General features: G+C 36.6%; 2 protein-coding genes across 2 annotated transcripts; both read right to left on the bottom strand.

Moving 5' to 3' along the window:
* Positions 1-4,097: 4,097 nt before the first annotated feature.
* Positions 4,098-7,353, bottom strand: LOC110016210 (P2Y purinoceptor 13-like). The gene is made up of 2 exons (XM_020708227.2): positions 7,066-7,353; positions 4,098-5,968 (listed from the first exon to the last, which is right to left on the bottom strand). The coding sequence occupies exons 1-2, from the start codon at positions 7,132-7,134 to the stop codon at positions 4,976-4,978; spliced, it is 1,062 nt and encodes a 353-aa protein (XP_020563886.1). The 5' UTR covers positions 7,135-7,353; the 3' UTR covers positions 4,098-4,975.
* A 225-nt stretch (positions 7,354-7,578) lies between these two features.
* Positions 7,579-10,266, bottom strand: p2ry12 (purinergic receptor P2Y12). The gene is made up of 3 exons (XM_011482491.3): positions 10,118-10,266; positions 9,108-9,367; positions 7,579-8,875 (listed from the first exon to the last, which is right to left on the bottom strand). Exons 2-3 carry the CDS (start codon positions 9,357-9,359, stop codon positions 8,048-8,050), a joined length of 1,080 nt encoding a protein of 359 aa, XP_011480793.1. The 5' UTR covers positions 9,360-9,367; positions 10,118-10,266; the 3' UTR covers positions 7,579-8,047.
* Between the last annotated feature and the right edge of the window lie 2,573 nt (positions 10,267-12,839).

The raw sequence follows: 12,839 nt of genomic DNA, 5'->3' as shown, positions 1-12,839 counted from the left end.
GCAATAATCAACTCACATTGAGGTAGAACATGCATCAAACAGACTTGTAAAGTAGGTTATTTGCTTTGTCCTTTAACCGCTGTCTCTCCTAAACAGTGAACACACACTTTCATAGAAATCAAATATGAACAAGCGATGCCTTCATAACTTTTGTCATAAAAATAGTACTTTCTGAGAACTCTCCAACAGCACATCCGGTGGGATTGAGCCAAAAATATGCACAAAAGGGAGAGAAGAAGCTGATAAGTGACGTCCCTGTGTTTACCACAACCAAGTCCCAATTCAGCATGGTTGTTTTGACAGTAGGCATTTGCTAAGTGTTAAATGCAAGTAGACTTGTGGTTTGAAACCCACACATTACCAGTAGATGTGGGAGCTTGGTAGAATGCACACAGCAGAAAACAAGCAACATAGCCACAGCCACCAGCTGTCGTTTCAAATTTATTTTTTAATTTTTTTCACAACTCTTTAAGGAAAACAAATGGACAGAAGTGACAGAGAGGTGTAAAAGCAGTTCTGATCTTGGTGAATATTTTTTAAATGTATCTTAACAGTACATTCCACTACAGTAGTGAGCATGGTGTGGTATGATCTGAAGTCTTGCAAACTTTCATGATGATGCGTGGCCAACTTCAGCAGTAACCACAAAAAATAGAGTACAATAAAAATGCAAATGTTAGTTGTATGTCTTTTGTGTGACATGCAGAGTGACCTTTGCTAGTTTTTTATCCACCACAGAGCTGAATTTAATAGTACCGTAAATATGTTGAACATCTACTTCTTTTACATGCGGTAATGGACAAATGGCGTATTGTTGATTTAGAGCTTTGTTAAATCCTGTGAGTGATTTTTTTCATCAGCGCCATCAGCTGCTCCTTGAACTCTCGACACAAGAAGACGTAGAGAAGGGGGTCCATGCAGATGTTTGTTGTTGCAAGCCAGTGGGTGAGTTCCTTCGCGAGCTTGATCTGTATGTCAATCTGAGAGCATGTGGTCGTGGAGGAAGTGCTGACTTGTTGAAAAGTGTACGGGATCCGGACAATGTGGTATGGACCAAAAGAAACAAAGAATACAATGATAACTAGAAAAACTCGCAGTTTGATTTTTTGCTTGCCCTGGCTGTTGTTGCTTCCAGAGTTCCTGTAAGATTGGATGACTTTATTTACAATGCAAATGTAACAAACCGCAATGGTCACACTGACAATCCAAAAGAAAACGTTCAGAAATAGTGTTGTTTTTTCATGGAACCTTATTCCTGCTGGGCTTTTTAGCACCATGCAGCCGTTAATTTGGGCACTGGGCACTGTTTTGTTGGTCAAAATGATATTTGGCAAACCTGTGACTCCAAACATGATCACCCAGACAGAGCCTGCAATCACTTTGCTAACGGTCAGATTCTGAGCAAATCTTGTGCGCGGCATCATGATCTTGAAGAAACGGTCCAGACTAATAAAGCCCAACAGAGCGATACATGTGTACTGTGTGTTGTAGAAAATGACACTGAAAAAACGGCATGTGGGTATAGATAACGCCTCCCAAGTACCAGGCAAATCACCTGCAATTTTAACTGGGATCATGATGGTCAAAACAATATCGGCAACTATGAGATTTTTCAGGTACACCACAAAGGTGGAGGTGGACTTGAGATGCAGGGACACCAGGGCAGCCATGGTATTTAAAAATAAAGCTATGGGGAATGTCATGAAAAAGAGAGCTGGGACAAAATAAGGGCTGTAAGATGAGAGTTTACATGTGGATTCATTGTAAGACACCTCAAGTGATTGATTCACAACACCTGAGGAGAGAAAACAGACATTTTCAGCTAAGTATCCTGCTTGGCAATCAAAACATTTCACAATATGGATTTTATTTTTTGTTTTCACTCACTTTGATTGTTGGCATCTAAACGTAGATCCAAAAAAGTATTCATTATCAACCAGTCTTAATCACAGTTGGAGGCTGTTTAAGATAAAAAAAAGGATTATTTGTTGTATTTTTGATTTTAAAGGATTAAATAGATTTTTACAATTAAACGATTAACCTTAGAACTCTAGAATGCCATAATAAAAATGTAGGCTAAATCGTGGGATAACTTTAGTTTAGTAGGACAACTTTAAAGTCTTACTCAATTCTGCTATTCTCATTCAATATCTTTTTAATTTTTTTTCATAAATAGAATATATTGCTTTATCATTTGTGAATTTTTTTTTTTTAATATTTCCTAAAGGAGCTGATGTGTGGGTTAGAATAGGGAATAGATTGACTCTTTTTACTGATCTAAATGCATTGCAATGGTGTGAAGCTTACTCAAAAGAAACAAGTCTCAACTAAATCCACTGAACTAATTGTCTGCTCATTTTAGAACAGTAGAAGTACAAAGCATCCACACTCTAAAGAGGTTAATGTCACATTTTCTATATATTAGTGTTTATAAAAAAGTACAAAATGTAATTAATATTCATTGTTAGATTTACGGTAATAGCAAACACTGTGTTTCTTAAGATTGGGTCTTTTGTTTATTAAATATATTAAATAAAATATTTCTTGTCTTTGCCCAAGTAGTAGCTGGATAGGCTCTTGCAACCCTGTGACCTCACATGGCACCAAGCGGATTCGAAAAGTTGCATTTTCACAAGCATCAAACAAGATTTTCACTTACAGTTTTGTTTAGTGTGAAAGCAAAAAAAATTGCAGATTTGCAAATAATAGGAAATGTCACAAGATCAGTGTCTGAGCTATGAATAAAATGTTTGCACAGGTTAAAGTTGGGACAAAAAAATTCCAGACTATATCAACATTGTTGCAGAAGAAGAGGAAAATATTTTATTATGAAAAACTACAAGTATTCGATTAACAATGGAATTATATATTTCCATTACACAAGCTATTTAAATGTTTTCTTAATATATTTTTGCATTTTATTGTAACGAGTGTGCAACAACTACAAAAACGTATGGCATTTCTGTAAATGTTAATAAAGATTGAAATATTATAGAATCAATTATTGTCTTCACTCTTTAAAAGAGCAGAGAACTCCAATAGATGGGAAAACAAACTTACAGTTTTTGATGTGGCTGTTTCTTCCTGAGCACAAAGGGGTGAAATGGATTGGTGTCACAATGTAGCGACATAGTAGGTGCTTAAGAAACACTACTGATTTTCCTGGCAAACAAATATACGTTTCAATCGTGTTTGCAGTGGCAATTTGTCAGGACTTATGCAAACATAGGGAAACTTATGATCCTGCCAAAGACAATATAGACGTCATGCTCCAACTGACACAGTGAACTCAACACGAATGCAGGACTATGGCAAACATTTGAATGAAGGATTGCAACTTATCTGAGATTTCTGTGTTCCTGCTTTATAGAAAATTGTAGACTAATTATTGGTTGTTTAGAAACAGAAACTCTCTTTCTTATTTGATGCAGGTCACCATGCTGTGAGCCATTAGTACAGGAAATGGAGCATTAAATTATAATGTCTTGCCATGGAAACTGTGCATCATTTAGAAGCTAAATGATGTGAGGGATCCCTAGTCTCTGACTTGTTCCTGACTAATTTCCCATTTGTATACAGAAGTGTGGACACACTTCATCATTCACATGTTTATGATTCTGTCGTTCCTGTAACAGAACTGTCAAAGTCTAAACTACAGTAGCACCAAAATAACTTTTGCTAATTATCTGCAATTTCTCACATTTTTACTCATCTGAAATATTCCAGCTCTCTTTAAAATGTAAAAAAAAACAACCTTTGTTTTTTTACCTTGCAGTGGTCAACAATCATTTCATGCAAGTTCCACCTGAGTCTGGTGGGTCTTTTTTCTCTTACACAGTCTTTCTGTGCATCTTCAGTCCATTTTCAGACACCGGCAGTCCCTAAAACATGATATGTAGAATTTGTTTCTTCCTCTTGTATGGGCTAAATCTTTTTTTTAATTTTTTATTGATGTTTTTCTATTAAACTATGTCTGGAGTCTCTTCTGGATCTTGTAACTCCAAATAATATGTGGTTTAGAGTCAAGCGGATGGGTCACCGATCTACCGGCAACTTTTGGAAATTCAGTTGGAGACTTTAAAAAGATTTTGGAAATGTTTTTTTTTTTTTTTTGTATGTCCTCATTTGACACTCTGAAGAATAATAGATTCCTTAAAAAATGCATAAACTTTAACACTTGATATATTGATGATTGCAGACACATTCAGGATGTTTGAAACTCATCTGTTATTTCACAAGGTATCATTGTTCAGCCAAACATGAGCAAAGCTGCCAAAACAAAACCCCATAGTTGTTTATTAAAACATTTGAAAAAACTGGAAAATACAAAGATTTTTTTCCTAATTTCTTTGTGTGTACCATAATTAGTGCTATGAATGCTATCTATAGTGTTGCTCTTAAGTGCAAAAATTGTTCATAATAAAGTCAAATCAAATTTGCAACACGATTTTCAAACTTCCTTAATGTTTCACATGTTCATCATCTATTTAACTATTTACCAACATTAGAAATATGTATATAAATTGAAACAAAATCAGATGAATAACTACAACAGCGTACTCATGCAATGCAAACAAGGACAAGTTCTATATTTGTATATATGTTTACATCACATCTCCTGAACTCTGCATTCTCGAAAGAAACAACATTTCAAAATGTTTAGATCTGACAGACTGTGAAATCTAAACATAAAGCTTCTCTGTTATACTTCTAACTAAATGTGCATGCCAAATATTTACCATTTTAATATATGCTTATACAATATATGATTCAATGTCTGATATACATTAATTGAAAACTTTGAAATACAACAAATGCACATTCTCTTTAGGACACTAGATGGCTCTACAACACAAACATTTCAAAGCAGCTCCTCAGACTAATTCTCTGTTTCTGTATTCTTTTTAACTTATATTTAATTCTTAAGAGCCAAAAAAAAAATCCTTTTTGTTTAGGTTGTTACTTTTTCATTTTTTTACTGGTTAGATTTTTTTGTAAGGAAATGCGACTTAACAAAGACAATGCTGTCTTTCACCATCTTATCCAGCTTTTCTCTGTACTCCCTGCACAAGTGGATATAGAGAAAAGGATCCAAGCAAGCATTGGTTGAAGAGACCCAGACAGACACTTGGTGAGCGATCAGAAGTCCCTCTGGAGTACAGAAACTTGTGTCAAACGTTTCATGTATGGTGAAAGGAATGCGTAGTAAGTGCAGTGGCACAAAGCACACAAAATATACAAGGAGGATGGAGAAAACTCGCAGTTTTGTCTTCTTTTTTCCTTGGTTGTTCTTACTCCCAGAGTTTCTGAAGGACTGCATGACTGTCAGGGTGATGCAGATGTAGCAAAATACAATCATTATAGTGATGAGCCAGAACAGAATCTCCATAGAAGTTACCACATAGTTGTGGAGAGTCTTTCCAGCCGGACCTTTCATGGACATACAAATATCCTTTGTTGCATTTTCAGGAGTCTGGTCGGTTAGAACTATAGTTGGGATAGCCGTACTTCCAAATAAAACAACACAAACCAAAGAGCTCATTATAATACTGGTGGTTATGTTTTGTCCAAACCCTTTTCCAAGTGGTCTGACGATTTTGAAAAAGCGATCCAGGCTGATAAGACCCATCAGGGTGATGCTTGTGTACAAACTGGTGAAGAAGATCACACCGGCATAACGGCAGTTAAAGCTCCTCACCTCAAGTGCCGCTCCAGGAAGCATGCTTGCTGCCATTGGAGGGATCATCAGTGTCATGAGCAGATCAGCTCCCACCAGGGTTTTCAAGTAAACTATAAAGGTGGAAGTAGGTGAGAGATGAAAAGACACCCATGCTGCTATTCCATTGAGTAGAAATGCAATGGGAAATGAAAAGAAGAACAAATAAGCCACCAATAAATGTGTGGTCTCAGTGCTGGACAGGGTACAGTTAGTGGTGGGATGTGAGGAGTTGTTTTGCATCGTCAGAATCTAAAAGAAAAATAAATGTCATTTAAAAGAAAAGTATTATAAATATATGATGCATCAAATAATATAATAAATGGTCCATTTCATATTAAAAATCAGACAGAATTGTTGTTTTATGAGCAAAACATGCTTCTGAGATACTACTGCAAAAAACCCCTAAGAACCATTAGCACATTTCGTCACAGTCAGTTTTGAAAAGAGTCAAAACAAGCGTTTTACAAATGACACGAAACATTTTGACCAACAAGAAAAAGTGGAACTGATCTGAGTCTGTGGTGGCAGGAGCCAGACAGGATACCATGTTGAACACTGAGAAGAACGTTTGCTTTATTGACTTTCAGCGTGCCCAGCTGTGGCTGATTTCCATTTGTCATTAGGTCAGAAAAATGTTTTTCTGTGGCTGCTGATAAATTACCAACCATAGCATTTGAATGCATCCTGAAATCTGAACCGGACATTTCCACTTTGTAAATCACCTACTGGCTGTTGTTTTGTTTTTTTTATATAAAAGAAAAAAAAACTACAACTTGTTATGAGTAAACTTTTTTTAAAATTATTTGTAGAATGAATCAACCTTTAGAGAGACCGTTCAGAGAAGAATAATCTCTTTCGGTCATTACATCTCAGGTTTTGAAAAACTAAACAAATTGCATTTATTTTTCAGTATTTTCACATTTCCATTATTGACAATCCTTTTACAGTATACATTAAATAAAAAACATATAAACTGTACCTATATTTATATCCAAAAAACCTTGGAAGAAGATGATGTAATTACTAAAGCCTGGGTGCACATGTTTTATTGATATATTAGTATATTACATCCCTAGTTTTGAAATATTAAGATGCTTTTGTGCTATATGCCTTCACCACAGACTACAGCCAGTTTTAGACCTTTGCATTTTACATAGAAAACAAAATATATTCTGTCCTGTCATCAGTTTCATGCACAGAAAGAGTCAAACCTCTTGCAGAAAATATTGATGACTTTAGTAAACACTAATTTTTTCATTAGGTTGCAGTAATCTGACTACTTTCATGACTTACTGCCTATTTTTTCATCTGGAAAAGTTGTGAAAAAGTCACATCAAGTCACTCACCGGAGAGAATGATGACATGAACTCCACGCTGTCCGCCCTGAGAGATTGAGATTGAGTGAAATAATACATTACAGACCTTGTCAGCTTAACGAACCTGAGAGATGCAAATCTATCACTGGTTCAGGTGGAGTAATTCAAATAGCAAATGTGATTAGCTCTGAGTTTTAAAGCTGAAGTTATTTTTCTTTGGAAATGAAATGAAGAAGGCTACCTAGTTTACAACATTTCTCAAACCACAACTCATCCCCAAAAGCAAGCGTCAAGCGATGAGAGATAGTTCAGTTTTATGAATCATCCTGTATGAGATTTCTGTGAGTAAATCAGAGCAGATACACTGAGACAAATGAGGTTTTAAAACCGACAAACCAGATTGCTGACCATATGAAAGGGTCATGGTAACCACGGGATCAGAAACTTCCTCTTTTAATGTTATTCTAAGGACATTACAGCTTCAGGTCTTTTGCCGTACATATGAAACAGACTGCAGATTTGAAAATCTCTTGGAAGATAGAGTCCGACCATCCTTGCTTTATTGTTATTCCAGTTTGCCTTTTGTAAGAAAATCAGACAAAAGTCTCACTACAAATACTACAACTAACACTTATAGAAGGGAATTTTACTATAAAAATATACAATGTTTACAGTCAGGACATTATTTATAACGTAAGAGGCATCTGAAGCTGTTGTTAAACAGTTTTTAGTTAAAGTTCTCAAATACATATATCAAAATATTGAAGTTTTTATTTTATTTTACCAAAACGACAACATCACACTTCTCTTTTATAACAATAATTACTGTGTAGATACAGGTTTTAATGTATAAACACAAAGTAAAAACCTACGCATTGTGAACATGGATGGCTCTCCACAGGTGATGATTACTTTTGTTCTTTTTCACATAGCTTTGTTGTAAAGTCACATAGAACTTTGTCATAGGAGACTAAAAGACTGGAAGAAGAAGATCCTGAGTTAAATTTTTATTTCAATTACATGTAGACATTTGTTGGCTTGTATTTGCCTCCCTCCCTGTTATCCAGCTGCAGGTACCAGGAGGCAGATGCAGCGTCTTGAACAAAGTGTCCCTGAAGGACTTGCAAAGGAAGAAATAGATGAGCGGATCAAGTATAGAGTTAAGGGAGGAGAGGAAAAGGGTGCTTTCCTTCAGCTGGAAGAAGACAAGCTTGAATTTGCAAGCAGAGAGAACATTGCGAGTCTGGCTTATTGTATAGGGCACTCTGGCAAAATGAAATGGCACAAAGCACACAATGAACACCCCGAGAACCAGGAAGACATTTGCACTTAATTTTCTTTTTCTCTGATCGGGTTTGCGAGATGTTTCTCCAGTAGAGGATGAAGCATCAGTCCCACCAGCAATGTGTGAATTTGTGCGAGAGTAGGATTTGTACAGCTCTTTGGTGATCAGAGTGTAGCAAACGATCACGGTCGCCAGATTGCTCCAGAAAATCACTTGGCACACATAATTTACCACTTCGTGCCAAAACAGCCCTGCTTTTGTTTTCAAGTCGCTGCACGAGAAATGTGAAGAAGGTGGGTCTTTACATGTAAGGATCATGTTGGGCAGGCACAAGAGCAGCAGGATGATCCAAATGGCCGCTGAAAGAAGTTTCCTGCGTGTCAGCCGGGCAGAGTTAGTGCCTCTAAAGGGATTGAGGGTCTTTCTGCAGCGATCAATGCTGATGAGGCCAAAGAAGAGGATACTGACGTACATTGTGAGGTAAAACAGCACAGAAGAAACTCTGCACACAAATATTCGCACGCTGATGGATGCCAAGTTGGAGTCTGACAGCACCTGGAGGAAAAAGAAGGTTTCATATTTTAGGTTGTATCCTACAAGATAGTCCAAAAGATCCAATAAAAAAGCTCTGTTCATTATGAAACCTTAAAAGAAATTAAGGTCTTATTTGATATTAAATAAAATCTACAGTCAAAAGAAGCATTAAAATTCAAATAAAATAAAAACAGCTTCTTCTTTTAACTGCAACTTGTAAACAAAAGTTTTGGTGTTTGCAAGAACTACAAACCTTAAAAGGGAACGAGAAAGTCATGATGACATCTGCCACCACTATGTTCTTCAGGTAAATAATGAAGTGGGACCGCGAAGGGATGCGGAAGAACACCCACACCGCCACACCATTGAGGGAAAACCCCACCAGCAAAAGACAGGAGTACAGAACGGGGAAAACCACCGTCTTCAAAACGTTGTCCCTGGAGCAGGTGCTGTTAGTGTGGCTCTGACCATCAGGATTTTGGAACAGAGTGGCATTTAAGTCCATTTCTGCGTCTGTTTAACAAGAAGGAAAGAAATAGGTCAAAACCAGAGCCAAAACACAAACAAACTACAAACTTTAGACGAGACAGACCTCAAAAATCAGATGCAACATTTTGTATCTTTCAGTGTGTGGAGCCACATTGATCACACAGGTTGATGTAAATCAAGTTAATATGGCATTTTTTAAAGAAATTTGACAAATTCTAATGGAAAAACAGCTTGTAAGTATTTGATGTTTTTCTAGTGTGTGTGGTTTACTAATACTTAAATATTTGCAGCTTTGGTCTAGTTGTTGGTTGGTTTATTTTTTTAGATAAAATAAAATAGACTGAAAAAAATGTCTATAAAGTCAAGACAATGCTACAACAAAAAGGCATGCTTGCAATTTCTTTTTACCTTGTCTTACTTTATGTCTGACAAATTGGCACTTTGTAGGTGAAAGTAAAGCTCAGGAAAATAAAAAATATATTCAACTGAACATCTATACAAATACAATTTCCATAGAACACACAAGACTTCATGTAACTTTATGTTTTTATTGTTTAAATTTACACAATTACCCGAGAGAATTTTTGTGTGTGAGCAAATCAGAGGAACTTCTGTGAGATAAAGTTTGCGTTCAGTTTTCCACTGGCTTAGTGCCATGACCCCATTTTATAAAAAAAAGAAAAACAATGCCGTGAGCCATGCGTTGTAGTACAGTTAAGGTGAAGAAGCCTGTAATGTGTGCATCAAAAACCTTAAAAAAGTTCTTAAACTGACCTGATCTTTGGGATGATGACGAGCTGTTACATGGTCTGCCTCCTCAGCAGGTCTAGATGTGAAATGACACGGACAATTTGTTTGAGGTTTCAGTGTTTTAAACAGCCTTTTCGATGTGGGTTGTGGCAGGAAGACGTTTTCATTTCTTCTTTGTTCTTCCTGTTTCCCCCCCCCAAAAAAAAAAAAATTGTCCATCAACAAAGAAGAATCCCTCAGTTTAATATTTAGGAGAAAAAAAAGGTTTGAACTGTATGTTACAAATGTTTGCTCTTTTTCACTCACTTTCATTTTGTTAACAGTTATTGCTTCATTCTAATTGATTTTTCATTATGTAGAGCTTATTAAATAATTTTTAGATGTATCTCCTTGTGTATGTAACATGTAATCCTCTCAATAAAGGTACACAAAAAATATCTACAATGGCACAACTTGGTGATAATCTATAAAGGTGTTGTGGTAATATTTAGTGTAAACCTTGAAGAAGAGAGCAAACAGAAATGGAGCTTTTTTTCAGGATGGACACAAATTGTCAGAGGATTTGCAAAACACCTACTATGGAACGCTATGAATACCCTATTTTTAATACTTCTGTTAATTTGAGAGAAGGCTGTAAGTCACGGAGAAGTGAAAGTTTTTGTTCCGTCAGGAATATTAAAATCTTTCACTTCTCTTTGCCTTCCAGAATGACAGATGTCAGAAGGCAAAATTCTAGGATTGAAAATATCATTATCGTCAGAATTCCTGGCTTTTTAACCTTCCTTGTTAATTAGTAAATGCATTGCATTGCATGAATAGTAAGTATATTATAATGTTAATTTCTTATGAAAAACAACCCCAAAGCAGTATTTTGATCCTTTCACAGATCTCTGTGCATCACTCTAAAACCCTGCTTTCTGAGCACCCGCCCCTCCCAATCCACGAAAATGAGTGGGTCTTCATATTGTGATGTCACAAAGTGGAGGACCGCCCCTTCCAGGAAGAGTTTGTGCTGCCAGCACCGCCCCCAGGCTATCACACACACTTTCTATGTGGAGCTAGTGGTGATCAGCTAAAATGCTTTCTTTTTATGTGCCAATGGTAATATATGACAATATAATAGAATAGCATGATGTAGACCCTACCCTACCTTACAACTACTAGTGAGTTTTAAAATAAAATTCTATTGAAAACACAGTTTCAAGTCTTTTCTTTAGTTTTATTCTACATTTCTGAAAAGCGTTAAACATTCCGATTTTTTTTCCTTTTATTTGAAAAGAATACACAAAAAAGTTCAACAATAAAGGTACTGACTGAACTAAATGTGTCCAATTTTTTTGGTCAGATTGATTTGGTAGATTATGAATGATTTGCTGCCATGTTTGCCAAACAATTCCGCTCTTCTGATTACAAATTACTTGCTGCCATGTTTTCCAAACAATTCTGTTCTTCTGAGGAACTGAGGTTGCTTGTTCATCGTCCACTTCCCCTTTTGGGGAAACGAAGTGTGTTGATCAAGTGACCTTCATCCTACCACTGCTTCTTGAATGCCACCAGTGCCAACACAGCAACTTCCTGTGTCTGGAGCAAGAATGTCACAATAAGCAGTTCTTCACTTGAAACTCCCTTAAACCTGAATGGTTTGCCCAGAATCCATTTACAGTTCAGTGTTTTAACTTTTTGGTAAATTTTAATGATCAATTTTGAGTTCACCTCTAAATCAAGATTACCAAATATTTTTCTTTATGATTTTTATTTTCATAAATATTGTCAAATATTGTCAAAAAAAGCTCCCTGTGCTGGTCCCCAGCCCGGATAAAATACAGGATTGTGTCAGCAAGGCCATCCGGTGTAAAACACTCTGCTAAACCCCCTGTGCAAATCAGTGAAAGGGATTTGCTGTGGCGACCCTTGAAGGGATGTGCCAAAAGGTTAACTTTTTCATGAAAGGGAATTATTTACATGTGTGCCTTTCATTTCAGGAGGAACGCAGGTGTTAGCAGTGTTGAACATAGCAGCATGTTGCAAATTCATTTAAACATAAACTTCTATTACTCACAAATTTGCAATTCATGTCAATGCATATATTTTTTAAAAGCGCAACAAAGTTTGTGTCAATGAGTGCAGAAAACGTTTATGTCATTGTTTAGGATGTGTGTATGCAGGTTTTCCTGTCACAAACAAATGGCAAGTGAGCTTGTAATTCTATCTCCTGTATTTGTGATTTCAATTTGCATAAATCATTTGAACCAATTCGTAATCAAATGTTATTTGAAAGCACAGTTGCAGATGGTCATGCAGACATGCAAAGTTAGACTGTATCTGCATGTGATGCAGTTCGTGCAGACGTCTTTTTAGAGACAGGAAGAGCTGAATAAAGAAAGGACAGACGAGGGAAAAAAAACTTGAGTGAATTTCCTTTCAGCCCCTCAGAGCCTCCTACACACACACATGCCTTCCCTTTCTGTGTTGCTCCCCTGCTTCTGCTGTCACCTCTTGCCCTCAAGTCGCCCTCAACTGCTCTCAGTTTCTGCTAGTGCGGGACCAGAAGCACAGTGGGGTATTCAAAATATTCATTTTGCACCCCTTGTGGTTGAAGAAAAGAGAAAACTTGACAGGTAAAATATGTATGAGTGGAACTTCTCATGTGCAGATAAAAAGCACCCACCAGGGTGGCCCTTGCTTGTGGTTTGTTTGCGACCTATATAAGCATGTTTATGTGTGTACATTTCCTTAAGCTATATTT

The sequence above is a fragment of the Oryzias latipes genome, chromosome 13 (genome assembly GCF_002234675.1).
Source record: "Oryzias latipes chromosome 13, ASM223467v1".
In the NCBI taxonomy this organism is placed as follows: Eukaryota; Metazoa; Chordata; class Actinopteri; order Beloniformes; family Adrianichthyidae; genus Oryzias; species Oryzias latipes.
This window is presented reverse-complemented; position numbering and strand designations above follow the sequence as displayed.

Coding starts and splice junctions, on each gene's coding strand:
- LOC110016210 (XM_020708227.2), bottom strand. CDS start 7,134: ATGTATTATTTCACTCAATCTCAATCTCTCAGGGCGGACAGCGTGGAG. Junction 5,969..7,065: donor TCATGTCATCATTCTCTCCG/GTGAGTGACTTG, acceptor TTTTTCTTTTAG/ATTCTGACGATGCAAAACAA.
- p2ry12 (XM_011482491.3), bottom strand. CDS start 9,359: ATGGACTTAAATGCCACTCTGTTCCAAAATCCTGATGGTCAGAGCCAC. Junction 8,876..9,107: donor CTTTCTCGTTCCCTTTTAAG/GTTTGTAGTTCT, acceptor TTTTTCCTCCAG/GTGCTGTCAGACTCCAACTT.